We start from the raw sequence: 15,680 nt of genomic DNA, 5'->3' as shown, positions 1-15,680 counted from the left end.
TGGCCAAGCAAGTGGTCAATGGGATAGCCCTGCTAAGATGTACCAAGCCTGCATGGACCAGCTGGCATGGATGGAAGGGCTCAATGGCACTGGGCCTGGGGGAAAGCAGAAAGGGGTGGGCAGCTTCCAGAACCTTCCTGAGGCCTGACAGTCCTGGCCCTGCTGTAAGTGCTTTGTAGCCCTGGACTGGCTCTGGACTCCTACCAGCCCTGTGGGATAGCCCTAGCCCTGTTATAGAGATAGGACACCCATGCACAGACAATGTTGTTACTTGCTCCAAGTCACAGTTTAGGAAGTGGCAGTGCCAGGATGTGACCTGAGAGCCCATGCTGTTGGCCACACTGCCTCCCTAGCCCCTACCCTCAGAGGGTCTGACGAGGTTAGGAAGAAAGGAAAGACAAGAAGGAGGTGTTGGGGAGTAAGCCGGGAAGACCTCACCTTCCCCTCTTGTTCTTTAGGCCTTCTTACCTCCTCTCTACTGGTCCAGAAGGGCCCTGGGACTGGTTCCCACCATGGGCCCTGTGTGGTGGCAGCTCCTGGAGGCCTCTGTGCTGGAAAAGGTGCCTTCCCTGGAGGGCCTGTGGACCAGAGAGGAAGGATGTAGCAAGGAGGGGCCTGAGGAGCTCCCCTTCTGGAATACAAGAGAGCAGGAGGCAGCAGCCTATCTGGTTTTCATTTGAGAAGAACAGAGTTGCTGTCCCCAGACCAGGACTGTCCTGGCCTGATGCCTCAGGGAACCCTGTCCAGCTGGACTAGCTGCACTGACAACCCCACAGCCCCCTTGGGGCGCTATGTGGAAGTTTCTATTGTGAGAACCCAGGATGGTATTGAGCTTTCTCCTTGACAAGCCTGGGTTCTAGAAGCTGTGAGCTTGGCCTCTGTCCAGTGCAGGCCTTGGCTCACAGGCCCTTCAGAAAGTTTCAAGGGAGGAACTAACACTACAATTTTTTTAGTCCTAACTTCCCCATGTTCCTATTTCCTCACCCCTTGAAAATGCAAAGGGCCAGTGTTCCTGGTTTAGGGACTGTGACAAGGGAGGCTGCTGGGAAAGCGTGGAGCATGTGCTACCTGGGCACCTTGGAAAGACGCATCCTGGCAACTGCGCCAGGCAGAAGACTGGGCAGCTGCAGGTTTAAACCCTGGGCTTCCAGGCCCGAGAAGGGGGACTGGGCCCCGGGGAGCTGTCCCATCACAAGAAATAACCCTGGATGCCAACCACCCAGAACCCTAACACCTTTTCTCAGGCAGGGGCAGGGAGGGGTGAGGAGATGCCAGGAATGAGGTCGGGCAAGGAGGCTAAGCCTGGTCCCTTCCATGCTGGGGTGGGCAGAGGCTGAGGGTGGTGGAGGGGATCACAAATAAGTTATCTGCCCCTGGGCTCTTGCCATCCTCTTGGTGCCCCATGGCTACTCCAAGGACGTGCCCATCCCCAAACCCAAATCACCCCAGAGCAGAAACTGCTGCTCTTTCCTCCTGAGTGGCACCCACCCCACCCCCTCCCAATCAGAACTCCCAAAGAACTCTTTTCTCTGCCCTGTGTAAACCTCTTTTGTGATTAAAGTAATTCCCAATGAAGGAACACATTCTTTTCTGAATGATCTGTAGGCTTAATCTTCCCAGGGCGTATTTGCATTTCAAGTGGTGTGCTTGTACAGATAGAATTCATCTGTAATTGGCAGAATGAAGGGGTGCTTACTGCGGGGGGAGGGAGGAGGTGGACTTTCCCAGGCCCCCAGGCCCCTCCCTGAAGTCCTCCTCTCTCCTCCTCCACGCCCGCCCCCTCAGTGAGGGGTGGAGCTGGGTGGATTTGGAGGTTGACTGAAGAAGCGCAATGGCTATTATTCCTTTACTAATTGAAACTTTTTATGGTGAGACCTAGAGTTGCCAACTTCTAATTTTGCGGGTTTGTTTTTATCACTGGTTTCCTAACACCATCACTTCACAGCAGCAAAACATGAAGGAGGAGGTCACTTCAGTCTTCTCAATGGAGTAAATTTAGCTTTACACAAATATACCACAGGGTTGTCAGATTTTTCATGTTGCTACAGATTGGTGCAAACCTCACTGGGGTCCGGCATTTGAGAACCACAAACTGGATGGCCCTCAAGGCCCTGCCCAACTCTAAAAGGCTGCAGTTTTCAAATTCCACCGTCACACTGCGTTAAAGATGCATCGTCAAATATGAATCATTGATAATGATGTCAATTTATCATAGTTGCACATAACTTTCTATAATGGAAATGGCTCCAGGAGATAGGACAATAGAGGGAGACTGAAGAGCAGGGAATAAAGAAAGTTAGGAGCAAACGAGGGGGCAGATAGGAAAGAACACCTGTCCCCCAAACCTGTGTCCATCTTCCCAGGATGCTCTGTTAGATTCTTGAGCTGCAGAAGGCACTTTCATATTCCTGTCCCGGAAACGTGTGTGTGTGTGTGTGTGTGTGTGTGTGTGTCTGTGTGTGTGTGTGTAACAGCACAGTAGGTGGGCACAGCACCTGACCTTTATGTAAGTTCCCACCCACGAAGCCTCACCCCTGAAAATGCTCCCTGTGGCCTGGCCTTGCATTTGACACTGTGCCCAACCCCCAAGCAAAAGACATGAAGATGCCAGAATGGCACATGGCAGATGTCTTAGAATGTGGGGACGGGGGACAATGAGAGATGCCAACTCTGAGAGGACAAGGTCCCGAGCCCTCCAAGGAAGGGGCCTGTTTCCAGCCTTGGTTTGTTTCCTCACAGGCCGCCCTGGCCCTGGCTCCCAGCTTTTCTGGACCTGACCAGGAGGCTTTGCTCACAGTTTTTCCTGTTCTCATTCCAGGTGTGTGTGGCTGCTGCGGTGCCCTACGCCCCAGGTACAAAAGGCTGGTTGACAACATCTTCCCTGAGGATCCCGAGGTGGGTCACGTCTCTGGCAGGCGTCGTGGCTCTCACGGTCCAGGCAGGGCCTCTGACGGAGGCAGCTTGGAAGCCAGGCCTCCTGCCGGGGGGGAAGGCAGGCCCTCTCAGGGTCCCCGGGCGCTGAGCCTTCCCAGAGAAACTGGAACCTGGGCCACACCACCTGGGCAGTGGTGAGAGGCTGCTAGGGACATGAAGGATGAGGGCATTTGGATCCACGGAAGGCAGCTGAAAGTGCATCTCGGTATGCTTGTGGCCATCACTGTCCAACCCAGACATCTTTCTCCTGCATGTCTCTGCGTGATTGCCCCTGGAGCTGCTAACTCTGAGTGATCGTAGCTCCCTGCTGCTCAGTGTGAGGACTCCCCTGTCTTGGGTTGGGCTCAGGAACCCAGGTCTTTCCCCCTGGCTGCCACCCTCTGTGTCTGCTAGGTGTCTAGGGGCGTACACACACAGGGCCTGGCCTCCAAGCCACCTCTCCACCCGTCAGGCTGCTTTGTGAGTTATGGTCTGGGAAACATTGGGATCTGATGTACTTGACTTGCTCTCTGGGAACCAATGGCCTGTCTTGATGGGAGCATCCTCTGTAGAGTTCCCTAAGAGCTGCAGAGCTGCCTTCATCCTGTGTGTGCCTTGGTGCCGGCTCTCCAACATGTTTTAATTTGGGGTGTTTTTTGTTTGTTTGTTTGTTTGTTTGTTTTTTGGGGGGAAGGAGTCTTGCTCTGTCACCAGGCTGGAGTGCAGTAGCACGATCTTGGCTCACTGCAATCTCTGACTCCCTGGTTTAAGAGATTCTCCTGCCTCAGCCTCCTAAGTAGCTGGGATTACAGGCACGTGTCACCATGCCCAGCTAATTTTTTGTACTTTAAGTAGAGATGGGATTTCACCATGTTGGCCAGGATGGTCTCGATCTCGTGACCTTGTGATCCGCCTGCCTTAGGCTCCCAAAGTGCTGGGATTACAGGCGTGAGCCACCGCGCCCGGCTTGGATGGCTTTTAATGACGCTGTATCATCCATTCCTAGACACATACACACACGGTGTATATATATATACACCCCCATACGCACATACACATATGCATTCATGTATATATATCCATACACATGCACACACATATATACATTTTATACATTTGTATCACTTGCTATTCTTTTTCTCCCCACCTCTGAGGTGGAGTCTCGCTCTGTCGCCCAGGCTAGAATGCAATGGCGCGATCTCAGCTCACTGTAACCTCCACTCCCCAGGTTCAAGCAATTCTCCTGCCTCAGCCTCCTGAGTAGCTGAGATTACAGGCACTCGCCACCATGCCTGGCTGATTTTCAAATTTTTAGTAAAGACAGGGTTTCACCATGTTGGCCAGGCTGGTCTCAAACTCATGATCTGCCCACCTCAGCCTCCCAAAGTGCTGGGATTGTAGGCGTGAGCCTATAACTAAAACTATGTTTTAATCATCTGCCTGTCACTGAAACCCACATGTGGCCCGGCACATCCATAAAGGGCACTCTGTAAATGCTGATTCAGTCGAATGATTATTTTTCTCTAGACTCGAACTCGTCTAGCCGTAGTGAGCACAAGTTGTTTTCTCCTGCAGGATGGGCTGGTGAAGACCAACATGGAGAAGCTGACCTTCTATGCCCTCTCAGCTCCAGAAAAGCTTGATCGTATTGGCGCCTACCTCTCTGAGAGGCTCATCCGTGACGTGGGTCGCCATCGATATGGGTAAGTAGTTTGGAAGGGAGAGAGGGAGAATGTCAGGAACTATATTGTTAGGCTAAATATAGGGTCCTTTTAAGAAAATGATGGCCAGGCAGAGTGGCTCACACCTGTAATCCCAGCACTTCGGGAGGTCAAGGTGGGAGGATCACTAAGTTCAAGACTAGCCTGGGCAACATAGCGAGATTCCATCTCTACAAAAAAATTAAAAATTAGCCAGGTGTGGTGGTGCACACCTGTAGTGCCAGCTACTTGGGAGGCTGAGGCAGAAGGATCACTTGAGCTCAGAAGGTCGAGGCTGCAGGGAACCATGATTGTGCCACTGCATTCCAACCTGGGTGACTCTCAGAGTAAGGCTTTGTCTCAAAAAAAGAAAAAAAAAAAAAAGAAATAGATTATCAAACAGACCAAGAAAACTGGGGACTGGGGCTAAGGAGTGTATCCCATGTGATCTTCCAAAGGCAGGTGATGCTGCTGCCGAGGTTTGGGAAGAAGAAGGTGTTGGCTTCCTACAGCACCTCTTCCAGCATCCATTCTCTCTTGTGTTTCCATACAGAAGCCCTCATACAGTCTGGGGCCTTAATAAAAATTGAGGCTATGATTGCACCACCATCCTCATCCAACCTATCCTACCTTATCCCACTTACTGTCCTGAAAACTAAGGAGGAGTCATCTACATTCTAATAAGAAGACAGAGTTAAGGGCAATTTGTCCATTAAAAATACACTTAGGTGAAATATTTATCAACCTTCTGAAAGAGAAGGGCTTTCTATGTGTAAAGAGAGAAGAACTCTTAAAGCAAGTGACTGATCAATAGACTTAACTGTTGAAAAATTTAAATATTTTGATGTCAATAAAGAAACACTCAGACCAGGCACGGTGGCTCACGCCTATAATCCCAGCACTTTGGGAGGCCGAGGGGGGAGGATCACTGAGTCCAGGAGTTCAAAACCAGCCTGGGCAACATACTGCCCATCTCTACAAAAAATAAACAAAAATGAGCTGGGCGTGGTGGTATGCACCTGTAGTCCCAGCTACTCGGAAAGCTGAGATGGGAGCATGGCTTGAGCCTGGAGGTCAAGGCTGCCGTGAGCTGTGTGTGCGCCACTGCACTTTAGCCTGGGCGACAGATAGAGACTCTGTCTCAAAAAATAAAAAAGAAAGAAAAGAAAAAAGAAACACTCAAAGTTTAAGAGACAAACAACAAAAAAGTATATTTGAAAATTAAGACAGGCCGGGCGCGGTGGCTCAAGCCTGTAATCCCAGCACTTTGGGAGGCCGAGACGGGTGGATCACGAGGTCAGGAGATCGAGACCATCCTGGCGAACACGGTGAAACCCCGTCTCTACTAAAAAATACAAAAAACTAGCCAGGCGAGGTGGCGGGCGCCTGTAGTCCCAGCTACTCGGGAGGCTGAGGCAGGAGAATGGCGTGAACCCGGGAGGCGGAGCTTGCAGTGAGCTGAGATCCGGCCACTGCACTCCAGCCTGGGTGACAGAGCAAGACTCCGTCTCAAAAAAAAAAAAAAAAGAAAAAAAGAAAATTAAGACAAAGGATTCAAACTTATATATTAGTAGCTCATACCAAATAGTGGGTGGAGTGGAGAAACTGAGACACTAAGAGATTTGAGGCAAGGGCCACAGACAAGCGACTTACAGGAAAGGAGAGAGAGCTTGCCACACATGTGGGATGACATCCAACAGACTTGTGATCAAAGGTGCATAATGAAATACTAAGATGCTAACTTATTAAATTCATCACAAAGGAAATATAATTACCAGTATTAAGCAATAGATGGCAAAATGGGAGGCATTTTCATTCTTTTCTAGAAAGAGTACAAATTGGTTGAAACTCTCTAGAAAGTAATTTTGAAATAATGTGTCAAGAGCTTTAAAAACACTTAGGCCCTTTGACTCAGTAATTCCATTTCTATTTGTTGATCCCAAAGAATCCTTTTTTTTTTTTTTTTTTGAGACAAGGTCTTGCTGTGTCACCCAGACTGGAGTGCAGTGGCATGATCTTGGCTCACTGCAACCTCAGCCTTCTGGGCTCAAGCCATCCTCCCACCTCAGCCTCCCACATAGCTGGGACCACAGGCGAATGCTACTATGCCCGGCTCATTTTTGTATTTTTTGTAGAAATCGGGTTTTACCATGTTGCCCAGGCTGGTCTGGAACTCCCAGGCTCAAGCAATCCTCCCGCCTCGGCCTCCCAAAGTGTTGGGATTACAGGCATGAGCTACTGCGCCAGGCCCCAAGGAATCAATCTTAAATACAGTCTACCTTCACACACAGAGATGTTCGTTATCTTGTTATTTATAAAAATGAAAAAGTGGAAATGAAATGTCCAGCCGGAGGAGAATAGTTCAGTGAATCATGGTGTGTGTCATTTGATAAAATGTTATCTAGTCAATAAAATTGGTGTTTATAAAGATGCTTTCCATATAATTTGGAAAATGCTTTAAGTAAATGAAAACCAGAATCCATAATTATGTAGACAGTATCTGCAATCAAGTTAAAAAATCAACAACAACAACAACAAATCTAAATGGCTAGAAAATATAGTAAAAACGAACATACTGGCCAGGTGCGGTGGCTCATGCCTGTAGTCCCAGCACTTTTGGAGGGCTGAGGCGGGTGGATCACTTGAGGTCAGGAATTCAAGACCAGCCTGGTCAATATGGTGAAACCTCATCTCTATCAAAAATACAAAAATTAGCTGGGTGTGGGGGCATGTACCTATAGTCCCAGCTACTCAGGAGGCTAAGATGGGATAATCGCTTGAACCCAGGAGGCAGAGTTTGCAGTGAGCTGAGATCACACCACTGCACTCCAGCCTGGGTGAGAGAGCAAGCCCCTATCTCAACAACAACAACAACAACAACAACAACAACAAAGAACATACCAATATGTTAGGAGTATTCATTTTATGAACAGTGTGACTGGGGATTTTTGGTTTGTTTTGTTTTGTATCTATTTTTTCTACGTTTTTCCTAAATATTCTTTATGTGGATGTGTTACTTCTACAATAAAAAACATGAATTGCAGGGCACATTGTGTTGCTGCCCAGACATCATGCCACAATTCAGAGACTGAATGTCAGGAGAACGCTCAGATATTCCTGGTGGCGTTGCTCATGGGGCTGAGGGTTGGGTGGATTCAGGATTCAGGCCGTGGTTCTCAGTCCTGTTGGTTCCATTCTCCACTGAGTCTTTTTTTTTTTTTTTTTTTTTTTTTGAGATGGAGTCTCACTCTGTCGCCCAGGCTGGAGTGCATTGGCGTGATCTTGGCTCACTGCAACCTCTGCCTCCTGGGTTCAAGCGATTCTCCTGCCTCAGCCTCCTGAATAGCTGGGACTACAGATTCGTGCCACCATGCCCGGCTAATTTTTGTGTTTTTAGTAGAGACGGTGTTGCACCATGTTGGTTAGGCTGGTCTCGAACTCCTGACCTCGTGATCCACCTGCTTCAGCCTCCCAAAGTGCTGGGATTACAGATGCGAGCCACCACACCTGGCCTCCACGGAGTCTTTTATAGCCATCCTCTACTTTCATCGACTCTAGCCTTTCTCCTGGTCCAGGCTCTTCTCTTTTCATTCAGATGATGGCAGTAGCCTTGGACATAGTCTTCCTGCTCCCCATCCTGCTCTTGTCCTTCCGGGTTAATACTGCTATGTATGATCTTCAACACGCAGACCCCAAGCTGTGCTTTCCTAGCTCTTTGAGAAAAAAATCCAGCATCCTCAGCTTGACTTCTGGGGTCTTCCACAACCTGCCTGTAACCCAGCCAAGCCCACCACCCCCGCCACACCTGCTGTAGACCCACTCCACATGGACTGGCTGACCACCCGGCTGGCTCTGTGGGTCTTTCTGGTGCTCTCCCTCACTTTGATCTCTTTGATGGGCCTCCCCCTGCAGCTGCCCATCAGCCCCACTGCCATCCAAGGCCCCTTCCTCCTGGCAGGAGAAGACAGAGCCAGTCTTGAACTACAGTGAAATGTGCATGGTGCTGATGGGGTGGAGAAGTCTAGAAAGCACAGGCCTCGCCAGCGAATCTTAAATCAAGCCACCCTTGGTGTAAAAAGCAGGATCCAAATCAATATGTTTCTGTAATCATTTTATATAATAAAATGAGGTTACATCCTGAATAAGAGCAAATCTACCATACATGCTGATTATATTAAGGGCCTTGACATATTGTAAATTATACTCAAGCAAGTAAAAATGACTTTATCCTAGGTTGAACCTAAAACTAATATGCTAGCTCTAACATTAAACACTTAATACTAATTTCACCGGCTCTCTCTTCAGTGATGGTTCTCTCAGTAAAAAATGTCCTAGAGCCAGCAGAGCCACTTAGAATCATTCTGCTGCCCTTACAACTGCAATTCAAATTTAGTACCATTCTGTTAAAAATAGCCATTGTAGCCTCTAAGTATTTAAAACCTGAAGGCCTCACTGACGGCTTTGTTCATAAACATTTGGAGAAGAAAAATCTGTTAGATTTGATCTCTTATTCTGTCTCTCTTTGCCCTCCCCGTCTTTTTGTACCCAATGCCACATACATCATCATTATCTTCCTCATCACTGATGGCAGCTTTGGAAGAGTAAAATATTCCCATGCAGACAGGGTGAGGGGCTGTGTCTTCCTGCCGTGATGCAGGTGTCTGTATTTGGCGTTTGACCATACGGACATGAACCTTGGATGCTGGACCCAGGGGCAGAACCACCCTCATCTGCCCCACTGCCTCCCCACATTGTCACCCCATTTCAGTTGTGTGTGGACTCTGGCTCATAGGTGTTTAGCATAGGGATGGTGGTGGGCAGCCAAATGTGAACAGAGAGAGGATGAGATGTGAATTTCAAGGCATTGTTCATGGGCATGCAGTATGATGGGCAGTGATGTGCAGAGCAGCGAAAACCGAGCAGTCCTTCTATTTTCCCTTCTCTTTACATTTCCCTTCCAGTTCAACTCTAATGTCAGCACATCCCCTAGAAACTAAGGGAGAGCAGGGGAGGGAACAGCAGTGCTGGGTAAGACTCACTCAGTCGACAGTGACCCCTGAGCATTGACAGATACAGAATGCCATGTGAGACACCGTCAGGATCCCCAGTGCCTGGAGCTCTCACCCAGCCAGGACCAAGCCCTGGTGGATGGAGATGGCCACGCCAGAGGGTTGGGCTTCTCTAATCTGAGGACCCTGCCCCTGGAGCTGACCCGGAGGCACTCCTAAGAGATACACATTCACCAGGAGGACCCTGAACCTGGTTGGAGGATGGCTGACCTTGAGATAGGGATACCGCAGACCCTTACTAGATGAGGAGGGTCATCCCTCCCTTCCTTAGCTGAGGTCAGCCCTCTCTCCCTACTTCTGGACTCCTAAAACCCAGAAGGTTCTGTCTAGGAGTGGGCTGACCAAATGCACTCAAACCACCTGGAACAAGAGGTTCTTTGTCCAGGCCACTGCTCTTGAGCAATTCTTGCACAATGTCTGGCCCTACTAAAGCTCATCCTGCCTGCTGACCCTAATCCCTGACCCTGGATCTGCCTTTCCTCGCCAACTAACCCTGGTTCCCAGACTTTACTCCCCACTCCTCCTTTCTTAGGCCAGTTCAGATTCTCAGACCTGTTTTGACTTTGGACCCCTTCAAGGACACCCACCCCAGATCAGATCTCTGCTGGTAGTAACCTTCTGACCTGGGGATCCCAGGTTCTGTTCCTTTTGAGTGTGTAACAGATTAGACGTTTACAATAAAATAGCACAAACACGGAGAGCATTGGACTCGGGGCTTCCAAGGTCCCATTGACTTTGAATTATCTAAGATGCTTTGAAAAGCTCCAGTTCATAATTATAAACATTCCATCCTTACTATTGGATCAGAGATGAGGAACAAAGGATCATGTGTTCAGAGAACTGGGCCTTGTACTCCTTTACTTTTCAGTTTCACTTCTACCATAATTTTCGCCTTCTACCAAAATGGAAATTTTCCACTTTCCACTGTTGGTAAGTAGCCAATTTATTTTTTTATTTATTTATTTTTTTTCATAGCAGATGGTTTTTCCATATCAGGAATTTCTGGAATTTTTTGCAGGAAGAGGAAAAGCAGTAATCTAAGCCCTGGGGCTCGCGAGGCCTTGAGTTTCTTCTCTTGCCCAACCCCACCCCTTCCTTTACGTCATTTAAACACCGTAATAATGGTGAAATGCCGCAGATCCCTTCATACAGAAGGATGCTGGGATGATTCATAAGGGAAGAGATTCCCAAGCTGACTGCCCTCATTTCCTACCCGCCATGCTTGGCTGCCTGAAGGTGTCCAGGTCTCTCTGCAGGGAAAGCCTGTCCCCTTTGGAAGGGCTCCAGCCCAGTCTGCTTCCCCAACCCTGTGCAGAATTGAGTCTCTACACAGTGGACCTGAAACATACTGGGACTGGGTCTGCAAGGCACGGCAGGTTTCCTGGATGGTGATTGTGATGGCCTCTGAAGGGTGAGGCTGCAGAGCCAGGAATGGCTGTCCCGGGAGCAAGGAGGAATGGTAGGCGTGGCTCCCGCTCACCAGAGGAGCTCAAAGAGCCAAGGCTGCCTTTGTATTTGAAAAACACTCTGTGGATAGAGCATGCCTTGATCCCTTTGTGAGTGGACCCAGAAAACTATTCAATAATACTTTTATTTAATATCATTAAAGAATCATTTAATAATAGTTGACTCAGCTATTCTAGATAAAAGAAATAAACATTTTGTAAAAGTGGAAAAGAACATTTCAGCATTTAAAGGCTGTTTTATTTTCTGGTTGCTTGGTATAGAAGTTAGCTCAAGGGTACGTAAGAAGTAGCTGATGTCTTTTTAAAAATTTAGAAGTCATGACTGCTGTTAATTTTTTTTTTTTTTATGTTTGAATTTGCAAAGCTAGCTTAAGTATGAGGCAGTCTGACTGCAATATCTGAAACTGGGTAGCTGTCCCAGGAGGTATTGTGGAGCCTTGTGTTGTAGCCTTGAAACAGCTCCTGAAATTGTCCTATTGTCATTCTCCCTATGCTTTTTGTTCACCCAAACTTTGTTAAAAAAAAAAAAAAAAAAAAAAAAAAAAGACAAAGACTAGCTAATCAAGAATTTTTAAATAGGCCAGGTGTGGTGGCTCACACCTGTAATCCCAGCACTTTGGGAGGCCGAGGCGGGAGGATCATCTGAGGTCAGGAGTTAAAGACCAGCCTGGCCAACATGGTGAAACCCCATCTCTACAAAAAACACAAAAAAATTAGCCAGGCATGGTGGTGGGCACCTGTAATCCCAGCTACCTAGGAGGCTAAGGCAGGAGAATCGTTTGAACCTGGGAGGCAGAGGTTTCAGTGAGCCAAGATTGCGCCATTGCACTGCAGCCTAAGCAGCAAGAGCAAAACTCCGTCTCAAAAAAAAAGAAATTTTTTGTTTTTAAATATCTGCCTAACATTCAATGATGGATATGATTTGGGTCAAGACATAAAGAAGAACGAATCTTTTAATTCATCCTTTATTACATTTATAGCATGTGAACCTGACTTTAGAGTTTCAGGCACCTTTAACATTTTAAAGTCCTGTGGTGGCAGCTTTGCTGCGATCTTGCAGGAGAGGCCTTTTGCTACTTTATTTTGACTTAGGGAACATCAACCTGATTCCTGGGCACCTCAAGTAGGCTTTACAGTTTTCTGCTTACTTTACCTCCCCTGTATTTTCTTTGTATCAGGAGGTACTTTTCCATTCCACATGATTTGACATTACAAGTAGAAGGATCACCATCCTGTAATGGGCACATGAGCCCAAACTCTGAGTTCATGAAGCCTTGCAATGGTCTCCCATTTAGCAGGATAGGAAACATTTCTAGCTCTTGCTTCCCTTTCCAATGAGGCCAGTCTTTTGGTTTGCTTTGGATTGCTCAGAATTCACCTTTATTGGTGCCATCCGGTTTCTAAAGCACTCCCAAACCTGATTATTAGGTGCCTGTGCTATTTAGAGTATAAAGAAACTCAAAAGACAGTGGCTCCAGCAATATGGAAGTGCTTTTCCTCTCTCTCACATCAGTCTGGAGTGGGCCAGTGGGCTCTGCTCCATGAGGTCATTCAGAGATCTTCAACACATGGCTTTCCTCTCTGGGTCTCCAGTTGTTTCCACTTCCCAGCTGGTAGGAAGAGGGAGAGAGAGAGGACACAGAGGGCAATCGTGTCTTATAATCAACAGATGCTGATGTTGTTCACATCACTTTCTCTTAATTAATTAATTAATTTGTTTGTTTATTTTTGAGACAGGATCTCACCCTGTCCCCCAGGCTGGAGTGCAGTGGCTTAATCATGGCTCACTGCAGCCTCGACCTCTCAGGCTCAAGTGATCCTCCCACTTCAGCCTTTGAGTAGCTGGGATTACAGGCATACACCACCACGCCTGGCTAATTTTTGTATTTATCATAAAGAAGGGGTCTCGCCATGTTGCCCAGGCTCTCTTGAACCCCTGGCTCAAGCAGTCTACCCACCTCAGCTTCCCAAAGTGTTGGGATTCCAGGTGTGAGCCACCATATCCTGGCCACTTCCCCTCATTTTAATGGCAGTGTTTTAGTCATGTGGTCTCACCTCATAGCGAGAGAGACTGGGAAATGGAGTCCCAAGTGAACAGCCACATGCACAGCTAAAATTCTGAATTTCTAGGGAAAGGCAAAGGGACATATTTTAGGGGAGACATCTAGCATTCTGCCTGGGAAATTTAACTCCAAAAATGTAAAGGTTTTAACCAGAATAATTTCTGAAAGGTTTGCAGCAGCTTCCTTGTTAGAAGTTCAAAACAAAACAAAACAAAAGCAAAAACAAAAAACAAAACCTCTCTTTCTTTAGAATGCAAATGCTTTGTAAGTGAAGGATGTATGTTTTATGATGTAGACATTACTAGTTATGTGACACTCTTGGAACAAATATGGAGTTTGAGCTTAGAGGTGCCATTCTCCTTCTCATTAGGAATTTGATTCTTGGCATTTTTCTTGGGATTTATGAGAAGCATTGAAGAAGACGACTAAGATAATCGGGGGTTGTCCTGTGAAGGCTAGTTTGGGAGAGCTTGGGTATATTTAGCACAGAGGAGAGAACAGCAAGAATAACAAATGAGACTGTTATTTTCAGGGGTTGAGGAGCTGGAGGTAGGAGATGGCATGTCCCTCTTTTTTGCTTCTTCTGAGAGTAGAATTGTGAATAGAGAGTAGAGGATATTAGGCTTTAGGCTGACATTTTATTTCGTTACATTAGTCCATTCTCAGGCTGCTATAAAGAAATACCCAAGACTGGGTAATTTATAAAGAGTTTTAATTGACACACACAGTTCTGGAGGGCTGGGGAGGCCTCAGGAAACTTACAATCATGGCAGACGTCACCTCTTCACATTGCGGCAGGGGAGAGAATGAGCCGAGCAAAGAGGAAGCCCCTTATAAAACCATCAGATCTCATGAGAACACACTCACTATCACAAGAACAGTATGGGGAAAACCGCCCCCATGATTCAATTCTCTCCACTTGGTGCCCCCCTCAACACGTGGGGATTACTACAATTCAAGGTGAGATTCAGGTGGGGACGTGGAGCCAAACCATACTAGTTGTCAGTCATCTAGTGAGAGGACTTGGCTCTTTGCCATTGGATGTTGCGTATTCCTGGTTTCTGACGTTGTTCACTCAGTCTTTAGACTTCAGAGGAATTGTTTAAGTAGTTTAAAGACTGAGTTGACATAGGGAACATTCCTCATGGGAAAAAAGTTTATTCTGTGTCCATTTTGTCTGTCTTATTCCCTAGGTAGGGAGTATCATCCAAACATAGTAATGCTGCTAACCATATTGCTTGCATAGTACTTTATCATGGAACTTCTGAGGCTTCCAGACACAACACCTACAAATTTTCTATTCCATAAAGCTGGTCCTCAGGCCTGTCTTAGATTCTTCATAAAGATCTTGACTTCTTCCCCACTCGAGCCATCTCTCTCCATCCTTGGAAACCTCATGGGACATCATGCATGATTTTCTTGTAGGATTTATTTTCCCTTTAAAGGAATATCTGTGTATTTATCTCAGCTCGTTAAGTTGAAGGACTGCCTTCTTCATCCTTATGCCCCCTGCACTGTCTAGGACAGAGCCTTTCCACAGTGGGCACTCAATAAACACTTCTTGACTTCAATTGGATAATTCCCCAACCTCACAGAGTTTAGACTTAGAGTTTGCTATTGGGAGCATCAATCTTGCTCTTTGTGTTGACTCATGAAATGCTCTATCTCATCTGTCCTCCTGTTCTTAATCTGTAAAATGAGGGGCTGGATGAGTTGGTCCCTAGGCTTCCTTCCAGCCCTGATTCATTCTGACTCAGTTCTGGGCTGGAGCAGACACTTGTTGGAAAGGCTATCCAGACGTTGGCAGCCTGTGGGGGAGCCTCATAACCCAGATGCTGCATTGCCCAGGTCACTGCACTGACACCTTTCATGCCCCGGTCGGGCCATGGGGTGGCAGGGCCACAGCCGGTGACGGCGTGTGCTGCCCTTCCCAGGTACGTGTGCATTGCCATGGAGGCTTTGGACCAGCTGCTCATGGCCTGCCACTGCCAGAGCATCAACCTCTTCGTGGAGAGCTTCCTCAAGATGGTGGCCAAGCTGCTGGAGTCGGAGAAGCCCAACCTGCAGATCCTCGGCACCAACTCGGTAAGGAGTGGCCCAGGGGGCTCCAGGTCTCCCAGCCGCATCCTGGGGATTGGCAGGGGAGAGGGAGACCTTGGGGTCGTCACTGTCATGTTCTGTTTCTATTTGGTTCCCAACCCTAAGTGTGACACACTGCTTGTTTTAGGGTCTCCCTTTGTGTGAACAAAGGGCCCTTTCATTTTTTAATTTAAACAAGTATATAATTTATATAGATATATAATAAAATAATTTTTAAAAATAAAATTCACCACTTTCAAGCATCCTATTTTAAACCCTGTGGTGGCCGGGCGCAGTGGCTCACACCTGTAATACCAGCACTTTGGGAGGCCAAGGCAGGTGGATCACTTGAGGTAAGGAGTTTGAGACCAGCCTGACCAACATGGCAAA

General features: G+C 47.4%; 1 protein-coding gene across 4 annotated transcripts in view; it reads left to right on the top strand.

The window, feature by feature from the left end:
* The window catches only part of EFR3B (EFR3 homolog B), a 115,118-nt gene that overhangs the window by 46,564 nt on the left and 52,874 nt on the right, over positions 1–15,680 (top strand). For 2 of the 4 annotated variants that reach the window (XM_065527340.1, XM_045369682.2), the window contains exons 2-4: positions 2,819–2,895; positions 4,489–4,616; positions 15,146–15,296. In XM_065527340.1, the coding sequence (XP_065383412.1) occupies positions 4,510–4,616; positions 15,146–15,296 (258 nt within the window). In that variant the 5' untranslated portion in view covers positions 2,819–2,895; positions 4,489–4,509. The remainder of the gene's footprint in view (positions 1–2,818; positions 2,896–4,488; positions 4,617–15,145; positions 15,297–15,680) is intronic. The other 2 variants (XM_074012209.1, XM_074012208.1) reach the window with 1 other exon arrangement.

Source organism: Macaca fascicularis, chromosome 13 (genome assembly GCF_037993035.2).
Source record: "Macaca fascicularis isolate 582-1 chromosome 13, T2T-MFA8v1.1".
In the NCBI taxonomy this organism is placed as follows: Eukaryota; Metazoa; Chordata; class Mammalia; order Primates; family Cercopithecidae; genus Macaca; species Macaca fascicularis.
The sequence above is the reverse complement of the archived record's forward strand: the minus strand, read 5'-3'. Positions and strand labels throughout refer to the sequence as shown.